The 13,165-nt window shown below is 40.3% G+C and overlaps 1 protein-coding gene across 1 annotated transcript in view; it reads left to right on the top strand.

Moving 5' to 3' along the window:
* USP34 (ubiquitin specific peptidase 34) overlaps positions 1-13,165 on the top strand; it is a gene marked incomplete at both ends in the record, with an annotated part of 249,862 nt that overhangs the window by 185,594 nt on the left and 51,103 nt on the right. The window contains 5 exons of the mRNA XM_080711495.1: positions 1,179-1,259; positions 6,199-6,284; positions 9,769-9,937; positions 10,022-10,096; positions 12,458-12,609. Coding sequence (XP_080567621.1) covers positions 1,179-1,259; positions 6,199-6,284; positions 9,769-9,937; positions 10,022-10,096; positions 12,458-12,609 — 563 coding nt within the window. The remainder of the gene's footprint in view (positions 1-1,178; positions 1,260-6,198; positions 6,285-9,768; positions 9,938-10,021; positions 10,097-12,457; positions 12,610-13,165) is intronic.

The following is a 13,165-nucleotide window of genomic DNA, read 5'->3' as shown; positions in this document are numbered from 1 at the left end:
ACGCCCAGCTAAATTTTTTATTCTTTATTTTTTTTTTTAAAACAGGGTCTCACTGAGTTGCAAAGGGCCTTACTAAATAGCTGAGGGTGTCCACAAACCGCGATCCTCCAGTCTCCTCCGCCTGAAAGCTGGGATTACAAGTTTACGCCATACACCCAGTCTTTTATTTTTTAATTTAACACTTCGTAGCCCTTTTTCTACATCTTCCCATTTCTCCTACCCCTTTTTATCACTACTTTTGAGTGTTAATGGAAAACAACACGTCTCTCTCACCCTCTGTAAGCTCCCCATCTGTCTATCCAGATCTGTTTATGTCCCAGTTTTATTTTCCCCTTCAAAAATAAAGAATACCTTGGCATGGTGACGCATGCTTGTAATCCCCACACTTGGGAGGCAGAGACAGGAGGATCGCGCTGGTTAGAAGCCAGCCGCGCTGGCTTAAGAGACCCTGTTTCCAAATAAAAATATAAAATAGATCTGGGAGCGTAGCCCTGATGTAGAAGCGTTTCAGGAACCCCAGTACCACCGAGAGGGGGGGGGGATAGATAGTGGAGTGGGGGAGAGGGAGAGAGAGGGGGAAGAAAGAAAGAAAAATAGATCGATCGATCGATCGATCGATCTGAGCTTGGTGGCACACACTTGAAATCCTAGCATTTGGGAGGCTGAGACAGGAGGTTTGCGGTTCAGGGACAGCCTCAGCTATTTACTGAGGCCCTTGCAACTTAGTGAGACCCTGTTTCCAAATAAAGAATAAAAAATAGGGCTGAGAGTAGCTTGAAGATAGAATGCCTCTGGGTTCCATCCCCAGTACCAGAAAAATAAATAAATAAATTAAGAATAGGGCTGGGGTGTGGCTCAGAAGTAGAATGCCTCTGGGTTCAGTTCCCAGTACCATCAACACATATCATCATCATCATAATAATTTAACAGTGTGACATTTATCAGGACTAAAAGGAAGATGGTATTCCATTTTAAGCATCGTAATTTAGCATCATGTATGTTAAGTACTGGCATTCATGCAGTTGTGTAATAAGGTGATCTTTATTATTTTAGATTTTAGACTTTCTAAAATTAGCGAAGTCATTTCCAAAAGAAGCATCAACTAGAAGTAAAATCCTTACTGTTTTTATATGACAAGTATTGGTTGAACATTGAAATCATGCTTTATATTCTTACAGTGGTTTTTAGATCGCATGGCTGATGATGACTGGTGGCCAATGCAGATACTGATAAAGTGTCCTAATCAGATTGTGAGACAGGTAAGTAAAAATGTATTTGAAACAGAAGAGGCTCTCAGATTTAATCTAAATTTGCCTGTATGTATTTTGAAGGTAATTTGAAAAGACCTCTCATAAAAGCAATTTTGCTTTGGTTTTCACCAGCCTTTTATTTTGTGTGTGTGTGTCTGTCTGTGTGTGTTGTACTCAGGGTGGAACCCAGGGGCTTTTCTACCTCCGGGCTATACTCCCAGGCCCTTTTTTTTTTTTTTTTTTTTTTTTTGAAACGGGGTCTCACTAAGTTTTTGAGAGCCTCACTGAGTAGCTGAGGCCAGTTTTGAACATGTGTGATCCTCTTGTCTCAGCCTCCTAACCACTGGGATTACAAGAGTGCGCACCATGCCCGGGGCTCGCTCGCTCTCGCCCTCTCCCTCTCCCTCTCCCTCTCCCCCCCCACCTCTCTCTGTACCTCGAAGCTATACCCCAACCTTTTAAAAAAAAAAATCAAAAACAAGGTCTCACTGAGTTGCAAAGGGGCACACTAAGTACCTGAGGCTGTCTGCAAACCTCAATTCCTCAATTCTCTCTCAACTCCCCAAATCTAGGATTACAAGCGTGCGCCACCACACCCAGCTTCACCAGCCTCCTTAAATTATCCTTTTTTTTGTGGTGCTGGGGGTGGAACCCAAGGGAATTCTACCCCCAAGCTACACCCCCAGCTCTATTTTTTATTCTTTATTTTGAAGCAGAGTCTCATTGAGTTGCAGAGGGCCTCACTAAATAGCTGAGGCTGGCTGCGAACTGTGATCCTCCTGTCTCAGCCTCCCAAATGCTGGTATTATAAACTTTGATCATCTCTCTTGGTTTTGATATTTATTCTTTATTTTTAAAACAGGCTCTCCTATGTTACAGAGGGCCTCATTACATAGCTGAGGCTGGCCAAGAACCCACGATCCTCCTATTTAAGCCTCCCAAGTACTGGTATTATGAGTGTGTGCCACAATGCCTGGCTCTCTTTAATTATTCTAATCAAGTGATTATGTTTATGATTATTTATTAGAGCAAGATAGATAAAGTATAACTTTCTTTTATATTTTACTCTGGAAGCCTTACGAGCTAGAGCGTTACATAAAAGGAATGTAATTCATTTCTGTGAATTCTCAGATGTATTCATTTGTTTTCCTTATAGCACTGGAAAAGCTACACAAAGATTTGTGTATGTGGCGGGGGAGGGGGGGTCCTAGGGGTGGAACCCAGGTGCTTTTCTACCTCTGGGCTAACTCCCAGACCTATTTTATACTTTATTTGGGCTTCACTTTTTCTTTTTTCTTTTTTTCTTTTCTTTCTTTTTTTTTTTTTTTTTTTTTTTTTGTCTTGCTAAGTTGCTGAGAGCCTTACTCAGTAGCTAAGGCTGGTTTCGAACCTGTGCGATCCTCCTGTCTCAGCTTCCTAAGCACTGGGATTACAAGCATGCACCACCACGCCTGCCCTCACAATGAAAATTTGATTATCACTTTATAGTCACTCATGACAAAAACTCAAAAACTTAATCTGAATGATACCACTTTCCATTTGTTCTTAAAACAGAATTTTTTTTCGTTTAGTGCATTGTATTTACATCATATTAGGATAGAGAGTGTCAGACAAATGCATGGACACAGCTCCTGGTGCCTTCCCCACCGGGACTCTTCTCCCTTCTCTCCACCTCCCCATGCATATCTTTGATACTGGACTTGGTAGTTTTGCACACATTCATAGCATTATTTTAGCTGTTTCATTCTTTATGACTTCATCTCCCTCAGTTACTCTTCTAGAGTCTCTGCCTGCCTATCTATCTGATGTTGCCCTTATTTCCGAATGTCTTTCTGGCTTTGACATGTAAGAGGAAACATATCTACTTGTCTCTTGAGACTGGCTGTACTTGGTTATTATAATATTCTTGACTTTCATCCATTTTCCTCCAAATGGCATGATTTTTATCTATATGTCTGAGTAAAATCACATTGTGTCTATATACCAAAGTTTTTTGACCCTTTCATCTGTTGTCGGCAACCTAGGCTGGTTCTATAATTTGGCTCTTGTAAATTGTTCTGCTCTGAACATGGATATGCAAATATTGTTATAATATTCTTCTTTCCTTTGGGAAGATGCCCAGTAGTGGTGTCGTTTGGTCATATAGAGGGTCCTTTCCCAATCTTGTGAGAAACCCACTCAGACCAACAGTGTAGTAGGGTTTCTATTTCCCCACATCCTAGCCATCATTTATTTGTGTTCTTGATGATTGCTATTTCTACTGGAGTTAGATGGAATTTTGGTATGTAATTTCCATTTCCCTGTTGATGAAGATGTTCAGCATTGTTGGTCATCATGGTGGCACACATTTGTAATCCCAGCATTTGGGAGACCGAGACAGGAGGATAATGGTTTGAGGCCAGCCTCAGCTACCTAGTGAGTCCCTCTGCAACTCAGTGAGACCCTGTTTCAAAATAAAGAATAAAGCCGGGCGTGGTGGCGCACGTTTGTAATCCCCGCGCTTGGGAGGCAGAGACAGGAGGATCGTGCTGGCTTGAAGCCAGCCGCGTTGGCTTAAGAGACCCTGTTTCCAAATAATATATAAAATAGGTCTGGGAGTGTAGCCCGGAGATAGAAGAGTTTCCAGGAACCCCAATACCACAAAAAAAAAAAGATTTAAAAAAAAATTGGGGGCCAGGCATGGCATACTTGTAATCTTAGCACTTGGGAGGCTAAAAAAGGAGAATCACACAGGTTCAAGCCATGCTAGTCTACTTAGAACCTGTTTCCAAATAAAATATGAAATAGGTCTGGGAGTAGAAAAAGCCCCTGGGTTCTACTCCCAGTAACACACACACACACACACACACACACACACACACACACACAAAATAGGGCTCAGGGTGTAGCTTGAAGGTAGAATGCCCCTAGGTTCCATCCCCAGTACTGCAAAAAAAATTTTTTAAGCATTTTTTATGATTTTTATGATTTTTGGGCATTTGTTTGTATATATGTATGTATTTATTTATTTATTTATTTATTTTATAGTACTGGGGGTGGAACCCAGTGGCATTCTACCTCCAAGATAAACCTCCAACCTTACTTTTTATTCTTTATTTTGAAACAGGGTCTCACTGAGTTGCAAAGGTCTTTACTAGGTAGCTGACAGTGTCAGTGAGCAGCGATCCTTGGTCCGCCTACCAAAAACTGGGATTACAAGCATGTGTACCACCACGCTCCGCCAATTTGTATTTTTTTTCCAAAAGACCATATTCAGTTTGGTTCCCTTTTTTACTTTTTATATATCTTTTGTTATTTATTTATTTATTTGTTTATTTGTTGTAGTACTGAGGATTGAACCCTGGAGCATTCTACCCCACCCCATGAGCTACACACCAGCCCAATTTTTTATTCTTTATTTTGAAATAGTCTCACTGAGTTACAAAGGACCTAACTAAGTAGCTGAGGCTGCCCACAAACCGCAATCCTTCTGTCTCAGCCTCCCAAGTACTGGGATTACGAGTCTGAGCCACCATGCCTGGCCAGTCATAAGATTTACCAATGTTATAGCATATATCCTAAGGTGTTTTTGCTTTTTGGCCATTTTTAATACTGCTATGAACACTTGTGTACATTTGGTTTTGGCTGTTTTGTTTTGGGCACTAGGAATTAAACCCAGGTATATTTACCTGTTAACACCCAGCCTTAATTTTTCCAGGTGTACACCACTATGCCTGACTATTCTTTTTTTTCCCCAATACTGGGGATAAAACCCAGGGGTATTCTACCTCTGAGTTACACCCCAGCCCTATTTTGAAACAGAATCTCACTGAGATGCACAGGGCCTTACTACTAAGTAACTGCTGCAATCCTCCTGTCTCAGTCTCCCAATTGCTGAGATTAGAAGCGTGCGCCACCATGCCCTGCTTTTATTTATTTTTTTAATGAATCCTCAGCGCCCCCCCCCCCTTTTCAGTACTAGGTATTGAATCCAGGGACACTCCTATCCCTATTTATTTCCTTCTTTGAGCTATTGACCTGATAAGCAGCTGCCCTGCCATATTCACTCACTCTTCTGGTAAAGATGAATGTTAAATTTTCTTTTCTCTCTATCAGATGTTTTTGTGAAGTTTTGGTTTTGGTCATCTATAGTTAATTGTTTTTTCCCTCTTATCCTAAAATTGATATTTGGAAAGGGGTAGGTACAGTGGACCTAGGGCCTTGAGTAGGAAGCATACATTCTCCACTGAGCTACAAACCCAAGCCCTAGATTGTGGGGTTGTGGGGTGTGTGTGTGTGTGTGTGTGTGTGTGTGTGTGTGTGTGTGTGTTTTATTGTTTTCTTTTGTTCTTTGGTCCTGGGGATGGAACCCAGGGCAGGGGCCTCTACCTGCGTACTACACCCCAGCCCTATTTTATATTTTATTTGGAAACAGGATCTCACTAAGTTGCTGAGAGCCTCACTAAGTAGCTGAGACTGGCTTCAAACCTGTGCGATCCTCCTGTCTCAGCCTCCTCAAGTGCTGAGATTACATGCATGTGCCACCATGCCCAGCTAGATCTTGTTTTTAATGCTAACTTTGTCCATTATCTCCTATTTGTGGTTGGGATCCAAGAAAACTTTAGGTCCAAGTGTTATCTGTGGGTAAGATATAATAGGTTGCAGAGAATGTTGAATATGTTATGTTTGGGTTTTTGTTACCTATAGGAATTGGTTCTTTTTTTTTTTTTTTTTGGTGGGTCTGGGGATGGAACCCAGTGGCATTCTACCTCCATGCTACACCCAGCCCTATTTTTTATTCTTTATTTTGAAACCGGGTCTCACTGAGTTGCAATGGGCCTCACTGAGTAGCTGAGGCTGTCCACGAACCATGATCCTCTGGTCTCAGCCTCCCAAATGCAGGGATTACAAGCGTGCGCCACCACGCCCGGCTAGGAGTTGGTTCTTAATTATATCTTTTCCTTTTTAGATGTTTCAGCGTTTGTGTATACATGTAATTCAGAGACTGAGACCTGTCCACGCTCATCTTTATCTACAACCAGGAATGGAAGATGGGTAAGAAGTAGTTTTTGAACACTTAATTTTAAGATATAAAGTGTTTTGGTTTTATTTGTTTGTTTGTTTTTGGTTTTGTGGTACTTCAGATTGAACCCAGGGCGATTCTACCTCTGAGCCACATTCATAATAACCCTGTGGTTTTTGTGTGTCTGTAGTATTGGGAATAGAACCTAAAGGCATTCTACCTTTGAGCTACACCGCCAGCCCTATTTTATTTTTATTTGAAATAGGGTCTCATTCAGTTGATGGTGTCTCACTAATTGTTGAGACTGTCTTTGAGCTTGCAATCCTCCTGCATAAACATCCCAAGTATTGCAATTACAGGCATGCACCACTATACCCAAGTTACCTATTTTTATTTATTATTGTTGTTGTTGTTGTTGTTGTTGTTGTTGTTGTTATTATTATTATTATTATTATTATCATCATCAGTACTGGGAATAGAACCCAGGAGGTATTCTACCCAAGCTAAACCCCCCAGTCTTAATTTTTATTCTGTGTATGTGTGTGGGTGGGTGTGGTACTGGGGGTGGAACCCAGTAGCATTCTGCCCCCAAAATATACCCCCTGCCCTATTTTTAATTTTTAATTTTGAAGCAGAGTCTCACTGTGTTAGAGGGCCTCATTAAGTAACTAAGTAGCTGAGGCTGTCCACAAACCACTATCCTCCGGTCTCAGCCTCCCGAATGCTGAGGTTACAAGCATGCACTACCAGGCTTTACTCTTTATTTTGAAAAGGGTTTCAATAAATTGTGGAGGACCTCACTAAGTACCTGAGACTAGCCTTGAACTTGTGATCCTCCTATCTCAGCTTCCCAAGTACTTGGGATTGCAAGCATGCACCACCACACTCATGTTTTTTTGTTTTAATTTATTCATTTATTCATCTTTTTTTTTTTTACGGTACTGGGGATTGAATGCAGGTGCATTCAATGCCCGTGTTCCACACCCCCTGTTTTTTTGTTTTTTTGTTTTTTTGTTTTTTTTTTTTTTTGGTGGTACAGGGGCATTCTACCTCCAAGCTATACCCGTAGCCCTATTTTTTATTTTGAAACAGGGTCTCACTGAGTTGCAGAGGGCCTCAAAGTAGCTGAGGCTATCTACGAACTGTAATCTGCATGTCTCAGCTCCCCAGATGCTAGGAATACAAGTGTACACCACCATGCCCAGCCCCAGAATTGTTTTTTATTCTTTATTTTGAAACTGTCTCACTAAATTGCAGAGATCCTAACAAAGTAGCTGGGGCTATTTGGGAACCTGCAATCCTCCTGTCTTAGCCTCCCAAATAATGGGGTTCCAGGCATATGCCACACGCCCTGCTCAAAATATTTTTTTAAATATCTGCTGGGAAATAGTTAAGTTTTTTGTTTTAAAATAATCGGTACCAAAGCCAGGTGTGATAGGGCATGCTTCTAATCCCAGCACTCAGGAGGCAGAGACTGGAGGATTGCAGTTCGCAGACAGCCTCAGCTACTTAGCAAGCCCTTCACAACTCTGTGAGACCCTGTTTCCAAAACTGGAAAAAAAAGAAAAATCTGTAGTAATACAAGTCAACAAATGTTGTGAACTGGGCATAGTGTTTTATTCTTCTAATCTCAGCATTTGGGAGGCTGCGAAGGAAGATCCAGATTTGTGGCCATTCTCAGCTTCTTAATGAGGCCCTTTGCAACTCAGTGAGACCCTATTTCAAAATAAAGAATAAAAAATAGACCTGGGAGTATAGCACAGAGGTAGAATGGGTTCCATTCCCAGTACTTGAAAAAAGAAAAAAAAGACTATTGATTCCTTTTTTTTTTTTTAATGCATTTACAAAATCTACAAATAACATAATGGCTTAGTCTTTTGTTTGAATTGATTGATTTTTTTTTGGGGGGGGGTACTTGTGATGGAACCCAAGTGCATTCTACCTCCGAGCTATACCCCAGCCCTGTTTTATATATATATATATATATATATTTTTTTTTTTTTTTTTTTTTTTTTTTTTTTGGTGGTACTGGGGATCCTGGAAACCCTTCTACTTCCTGGCTACACTCCCAGACCTATTTTTTTATATTTTTATTTGGAAACAGGGTCTCTTAAGCCAGCACTGCTGGCTTTGAACCTGCGTGATGTTCCTGTTTCCGCTTCCCAAGCTCAGGGATTACAAGCATGTGCCACCATACCTGGCAATGTTTTACACTTGTATTTGAAACCGTATCTCACTAACTTGCTGAGGCTGGCCACAAATATGTGGTCCTCTTGTCTTAGTCTTCCAAGTACTAGCATTACAGGCATGTGCTACAAAGCCTGGCTTAGATTTATTTAGTCACAATAATTGGAGTAGTACGTGTGTGTGTGTGTGTGTGTGTGTGTGTGTGTGTGTGTGTGTGTGTGGTACTGGAGATTTAACCCAAGGTCATTGTACCTTTGAGCTATACCAACAGATCTATTTTATTTTCTTTTTCTTTTATTTATTTATTTTTTATTTTTGGTGGTACTGAGGGTGGAACCCAGAGGCTTTCTACCTCCAGGCTATACTCCCAAACCTATTTTATACTTTATTTGGAAACAGGGTCTCACTAAGTTGCTGAGAGCTCACTAAGTAGCTGAGGCTGGCTTTGAACCTGTGCAATCCTCCTGTCTCAGCCTCCCAAGTGCAGAGATTACAGGCGTGCGCCACCACACCCGGCTCTATTTTATTTTTTAGTTTGAAACAGGGTCTCATTAAGATGCTTGAGGGACTTGCTACGTTTTTGAGTTTGACTTTGAACCTGTGATTTTATTTTATTTATTTATTTTTTTTATTTTTTATTTACTTTTTTTTTTTTTTTTTGGTGGTACTGGGATGGAACCCAGGGGCATTCTACCTCTGGGCTACACTCCCAGACCTATATTATATTTTTATTTGGAAACAGGGTCTCTTAAGCCATTGGAGGCTGGCTTCGAACCTATGCGATCCTCCTGTCTCAGCCTCCCAAGCACTGAGATTACAGGAGTGTGGCACCACGCCCTGCTAGGTTGTTTTTTTGTTGTGGGTTGTTTTTTTTTTTTAATACTACGGGTGGAACCCAGAGGCTTTCTACCTTTCTACCTCCAGGCTATACTCTCAGCCCTATATTTTTATATTTTATTTAAATAGGGTCTCACTAAGTTGCTGAGAGCTTCACTAAGCAGCTGAGGCTGGCTTCAATCCTGCACAGTCCTTCTGTCTCAGCCTCCCAAGCTTGGGGATTACAAGTATGTGCCACCACCACCAGCTGGTTTTTTTTTTTTTTTTTTTCCCCCTATCTAGATGTGATCTTTCTATCTTAGTCTCTCAAGTACTGAGATTACAGGTGGGCACCACCAGGCCTATCTGTATAACTATCATTATTGTAGTTAGTTTTCATTATCATAAAAATAATGAGATGAATTCAGGTTATCAAAAGTCTTTTTTTTCTCCCAGATATATCTGTCCTTAGACTTAATATTGTTTCTAAAATGTATTTAATTTACTTTTTAGGTCAGATGATATGGATGCCTCAGTAGAAGATATTGGTGGGCGTTCATGTGTCACTCGATTTGTGAGAACTCTGTTATTAATTATGGAACATGGTGTAAAACCTCACAGTAAACATCTTACAGAGTATTTTGCCTTCCTTTACGAATTTGCTAAAATGGGTGAAGAAGAGGTGAGGTTCAATCTCGTTAATTTCTTGGACTATATACTTAGTTTTAGTACTTAGAATTTAACTATTTTTAATTAATTTTTTTAGAGCCAGTTTTTGCTTTCATTGCAAGCCATATCTACAATGGTACATTTTTACATGGGAACCAAAGGACCTGAAAATGTAAGTACAATTTATAATCCACTTTACCATTAATTTATGGAATGCAAAGTCTTGAGATATTAGAACCCTTTTATGTCCCTTTTACTAGCTAATGTTAAGGGTCTAATATTGGCTTATGTTTATGAAATTATGATAGATATAGCTTGCCATGAAACAATTATAATTTTCACTGGTAAGGCCCTGGAACAAGGCAAATAAACTTAAAGTAGCCACGACCAAGCCAGCCATGGTGACGTTTGTTATCCCAGTATTTGGGAGGCTTAGACTGGAGATCTGGGTTTAAAGCCAGCCTCACCTACTTAGTGAAGCCCTTTGCAACTTATTGAGACCCTGTTTCAAAATAAAGAATAAAAATATAGGGCTAGGGTGTAGCTTGAAGGTAGAATGACCCTGGGTTCTATCCGCAGTACCTTAAAAAAAAAAAAAAAAACATAGCCACAGCCATTCAGGCGTGGTGGTGAAAGCTTGGAATCCTGGTATACCTGGGAGGCTGAGACAGGAGCATCACAAGTTGGAAGCCAGCCTCAGCAATTAGTGAGACCATGTTTTCATATAAAATATAAAATAGGTCTGTAGGTGTAGCTCAGAGGTAGACAGATCCCTAGTACCTCAAAAAAAAGTTTTTTTGTTAAATAGCCACAACCTACTTTAGAGTTTTATAGCCGAGTTTGGTGGCGCATGCTTGTAATCCCAGCATTCAGGAGGCTGATACCAAAGGATCGCAGTTCACGGACAACCTCAGCTACTTAGTGAGGCCCTCTGCAACTCAGTGAGACCCAGTTTCAAAATAAAGAATAAAAAATAGGGCAGGGGGTGTAGCTCGGAGGTCAAATGCCCCTGGGTTCCATCTCCATACCTGCAAAAAAAAAAAAAAGAGTATTTATAACCAGTATATTGCATTGGTATGCATTCTGCTGGCCATTTATTTATTTATTTTTTATTATTTTGGGTGCTGGGGATTGAACCCAGGGACATTCTCCCTCTGAGCTTTACCCTCAACCCCATTTTTATTCTTTATTTTGGTTTTTGTTTTTATTGTTGCTGTTGTTGTGGCATTGGGGATTGAACACTAGGAGCATTCTGTCTCAAGGCTATACCCACAGCCCTTTTTTTTTTTTTTTTTGATAACAGAGTCTTGAAAGGTTAATGAGAGTCTCTATTTACTGAGGCTGTTCTCAAACCTGTGATCTTCCTGACTTAGCCTCTTCCAAATACTGGGATTACAAGTGTGTACCACCACACCCGCCTGTGGCCTTTGTGTGTGTGGTGGGGGTACTGGGGGACTCAGAGGCATTCTACCTTCGAGCCAAACTCCCAGCCATATTTTTTATTCTTTATTTTGAAACAGGATCTCACTGAGTTGGAGTACTTTACTACATATTTTGAAAAGCTGTTCTCTTTGTCTTTTTTTTTTTTTGAAATAGGGTCTTGCTAGGTTGCTGAGAGTCTCAACTACATTGCTGAGGATGTGCATCTCCCCACCTAGCTTAAAGCTCTTTATTATTTTATATTTATTCATTATTTATTTATTTTGTGGTTCAGTGGATTGAACACAGGGATATTCTACCTCTGAGCTATACCCCAGCTCTAATTCTTTATTTTGAAATAGGGTCTCACTAAGTTGCAGAGGGCCTCGCTAAGTAGCTGAGGCTGGCCTCAAACCTGGATCCTCCTCAGCCTCCCAACTACTGGGATTACAAATGTGTGCCATTACACTCTGCTTTCTTTATTAATATAAAGTATATCAGGATCTTCCAATTTTAGTTGTTAAATTTTGTATTATCTGTGATAATCACACAGGATTACATGATCTATTTACACTCTATTATTTTAATCCTTTCTTAATCCAAGAAGGTAAGTAAAAGATGAGGTAATTTAGGTTTAGAGCACTTTACTTTTTAGGTCATAAATGAGTTTGCTTCTTGATCAGATTTCTGAGCTAATCCTCTCTTAACCTGTAAGGTATCTCAAAACAAGGACTGGTATTATCTAATTCTAGCCTTAAATGGCTATCTCAATTGAGAGAGAATGAGAGAGAGCGCGCACACGCGCTCGTGCTGCCATACCTAGCATCTCTTGACTGCTTTTCTCTCTCAATTGTGTGTGTGTGTGTGTGTGTGTGTGTGTGTGTGTGTGTGTGAGTGTGGGGCTGAGGATGAAACCCAGGGGCCTTCTCCCTTCCAGCTATATCTCGAGCCCTATTTTACTCTTTTATTTTGAAACAGGATCTCACTAAGGACTAGAGGTATAACTTGGAGGTGGTATGGCCACTGGATTCAATCCTAGAACCACAAAAAAAGTCAATTCTCAAGATGGTGTTAAAATTAACACTACATTAAAATTGATTTTTATTTCATTTAGCCCCAAGTTGAAGTGTTGTCAGAGGAAGAAGGAGAAGAGGAGGAAGAAGAAGAAGATATCCTCTCCCTGGCAGAAGAAAAATACAGGCCAGCTGCCCTTGAAAAGATGATAGCTTTAGTTGCTCTTTTGGTTGAACAGTCTCGCTCAGAAAGGTGAAATGTTTCAACATTCAAAATGCTTAAAGTGTATTTGTTTTTTTTTTTTTTTGTAATTGTTTATCACTATTAATTCAGTTTTTATTACATAATTTCTTTTAAATAATAACACCACTATTCATCAACTCTTGTGGCTTAAGAATTTTATTCCTTTCTACCAAACTTTTTGTCTCTGAGTCATGATACAAATAACAGGTAAAAAAAAGCCGGGCGTGGTGGTGCATGCTTGTAATCCCAGTACTTGGGAGGCTGAGACAGTACCATCATAGGTTGGTGGCCAGTCTTAGTAATTTAATGAGGCCTTTCACAACTTAGTGAGGCACTCTTTCATAATAAAATAGGTCTGGGGGTATAGTTCAGAGGTAGACTTCCCCTGGGTTCCATCTCCAGTACCACAAGAAAAACCAACAATAGAAAAAGCTGGGCATGGTGGCACAGTTCTATATTCCCAGTGCTTGGGAGGCTGAGACAAGAGGATTGTAGGTTCTTGGCCAGCCTCAATAATTTAGCAATATCTTTAGCAACATAGTGAGACCCCGTTTCAAAATAAAAA

This window comes from Muscardinus avellanarius (assembly GCF_963383645.1).
Source record: "Muscardinus avellanarius genome assembly, chromosome: 15".
Lineage (NCBI taxonomy): Eukaryota > Metazoa > Chordata > Mammalia > Rodentia > Gliridae > Muscardinus > Muscardinus avellanarius.
This window is presented reverse-complemented; position numbering and strand designations above follow the sequence as displayed.